The 1,468-nt window shown below is 40.1% G+C and overlaps 1 protein-coding gene across 1 annotated transcript; it reads left to right on the forward strand.

Annotated features, from left to right (window-relative positions):
• Positions 1 to 227: 227 nt before the first annotated feature.
• LOC149262386 (non-specific lipid-transfer protein-like) lies at positions 228 to 1,043 on the forward strand. Its single transcript, XM_089384439.1, has 2 exons — positions 228 to 665; positions 821 to 1,043. The coding sequence occupies exons 1-2, from the start codon at positions 304 to 306 to the stop codon at positions 828 to 830; spliced, it is 372 nt and encodes a 123-aa protein (XP_089240565.1). The 5' UTR covers positions 228 to 303; the 3' UTR covers positions 831 to 1,043.
• Positions 1,044 to 1,468: the final 425 nt, after the last annotated feature.

Here is a 1,468-nt window from a genome sequence, read left to right on the forward strand (position 1 = left end):
GGGGGTCAGTGTCATCCAACTGCTCTGTGCTGATGTTTCACCGAATCTACGGCAACACTAATTATTTAAACAATCAATCATGCCATGATTTTCCAGAAAAACGTTGACGGCCAGTCCACCGAGTGGGCGGTGCAGAGGGTATGGTGAGACATTTGATGCCATGCCTTGTACTATATGGCCCCCTACTGTTTAACGAAAACCCTTATAAATTGGTTCTGCGTCTGAGCATTTGAACATCAGGTTTGAGCTGAGGCATATAATCTGTGTGTGTGTCAGTGTGAGTGAGTGAGAGAGCTGCGAGAAATGGCTGGGAACGGGTTGCTGAAATCGGTGTTCTTGGTTGGGCTTGTGGTGGCAATGATGACTGCGTGGGGTGTTGTCACAACTGAGGGTGCCATATCGTGCAACCAGGTAGTGAGTGCCCTTACTCCATGTGCAGGATACCTAATTGGAAATGCAGCCACCCCTGCGGCCGCCTGTTGTCCTGCCATTAAGGGGCTAGACGCTCAAGTTAAAGCTACCCCTGATAGGCAGGCTGTTTGTAACTGCCTGAAGAATCAAGCAAACTCATTTGGTGTCAAACTGGGGAAGGCTGCCAATCTCCCTGGGCTGTGCAAGGTCACTGACCTTAACGTCCCTATCAGTTCTAATGTCGACTGTTCTAAGTATGCCTGCCTATCATCTGTCCCTTTCATTATTCTTTGATTCTGATATGATCTCTGTGCAAGTTTCATTTTGTGTGTCTGTGTTTTGACAAATATTACACTGGAATATCGTTCTTGATTTTGACTAATGGTTTAATGTTGTTTGTATATGGCAGAATTCACTGACGAGGCCTGCTGATGATCGAATCTGGGCTGGTGGCTTAGTTAGTTAATGTAGTACAAGTATATTAATCAGTAAATGAACTTAACTCGCTACATAAAATGTTGTACCCAGGGTTTTCCCGTTTGAGTGTTACGTATTTACTCCTGGGAATGCCTTTAGGCGTTTATTTAATAATTTTAAATAAATAAATGGTGATGCCAGCCACCTTTAGCTTTTGTCTACCGTTACGTCCCCAATTTCTTGTTTGTTCAACAACCCTCAATTCGAGTACTTGCAGACAAGATCATGATTTTCAATTTCGCGCAACACGTAGGATCTTTCTGGTGCATTTTTTTTTCCCGGAAAGTTATTGATTTTATCTATTGGTAATTTGGTATAATTGTGTACAAAGTTAATGATGTATGGATGCAATATTATGAACGAAGCATTTACAGCTTTTAATTTAAAACGGTGAACTTTTGGTTAATTAAGTTTGGATGCATTAATTGTGGTTAAGTAGGGATGGATGCACTATTAATTAATTGAAAGCACTTCAATATATAGTATTAACGAGTTTGAAAAGTTTGTTTTACACTATAATATGAAAACGATGTGCGATTATTCTTTTATTTAATATATAGTTAATTATTTTAATATTTAA

Source organism: Pinus tabuliformis, chromosome 6 (assembly GCF_031772625.1).
Source record: "Pinus tabuliformis cultivar Carrire ecotype Pingquan chromosome 6, CPIR1, whole genome shotgun sequence".
Taxonomy (NCBI): Eukaryota; Viridiplantae; Streptophyta; class Pinopsida; order Pinales; family Pinaceae; genus Pinus; species Pinus tabuliformis.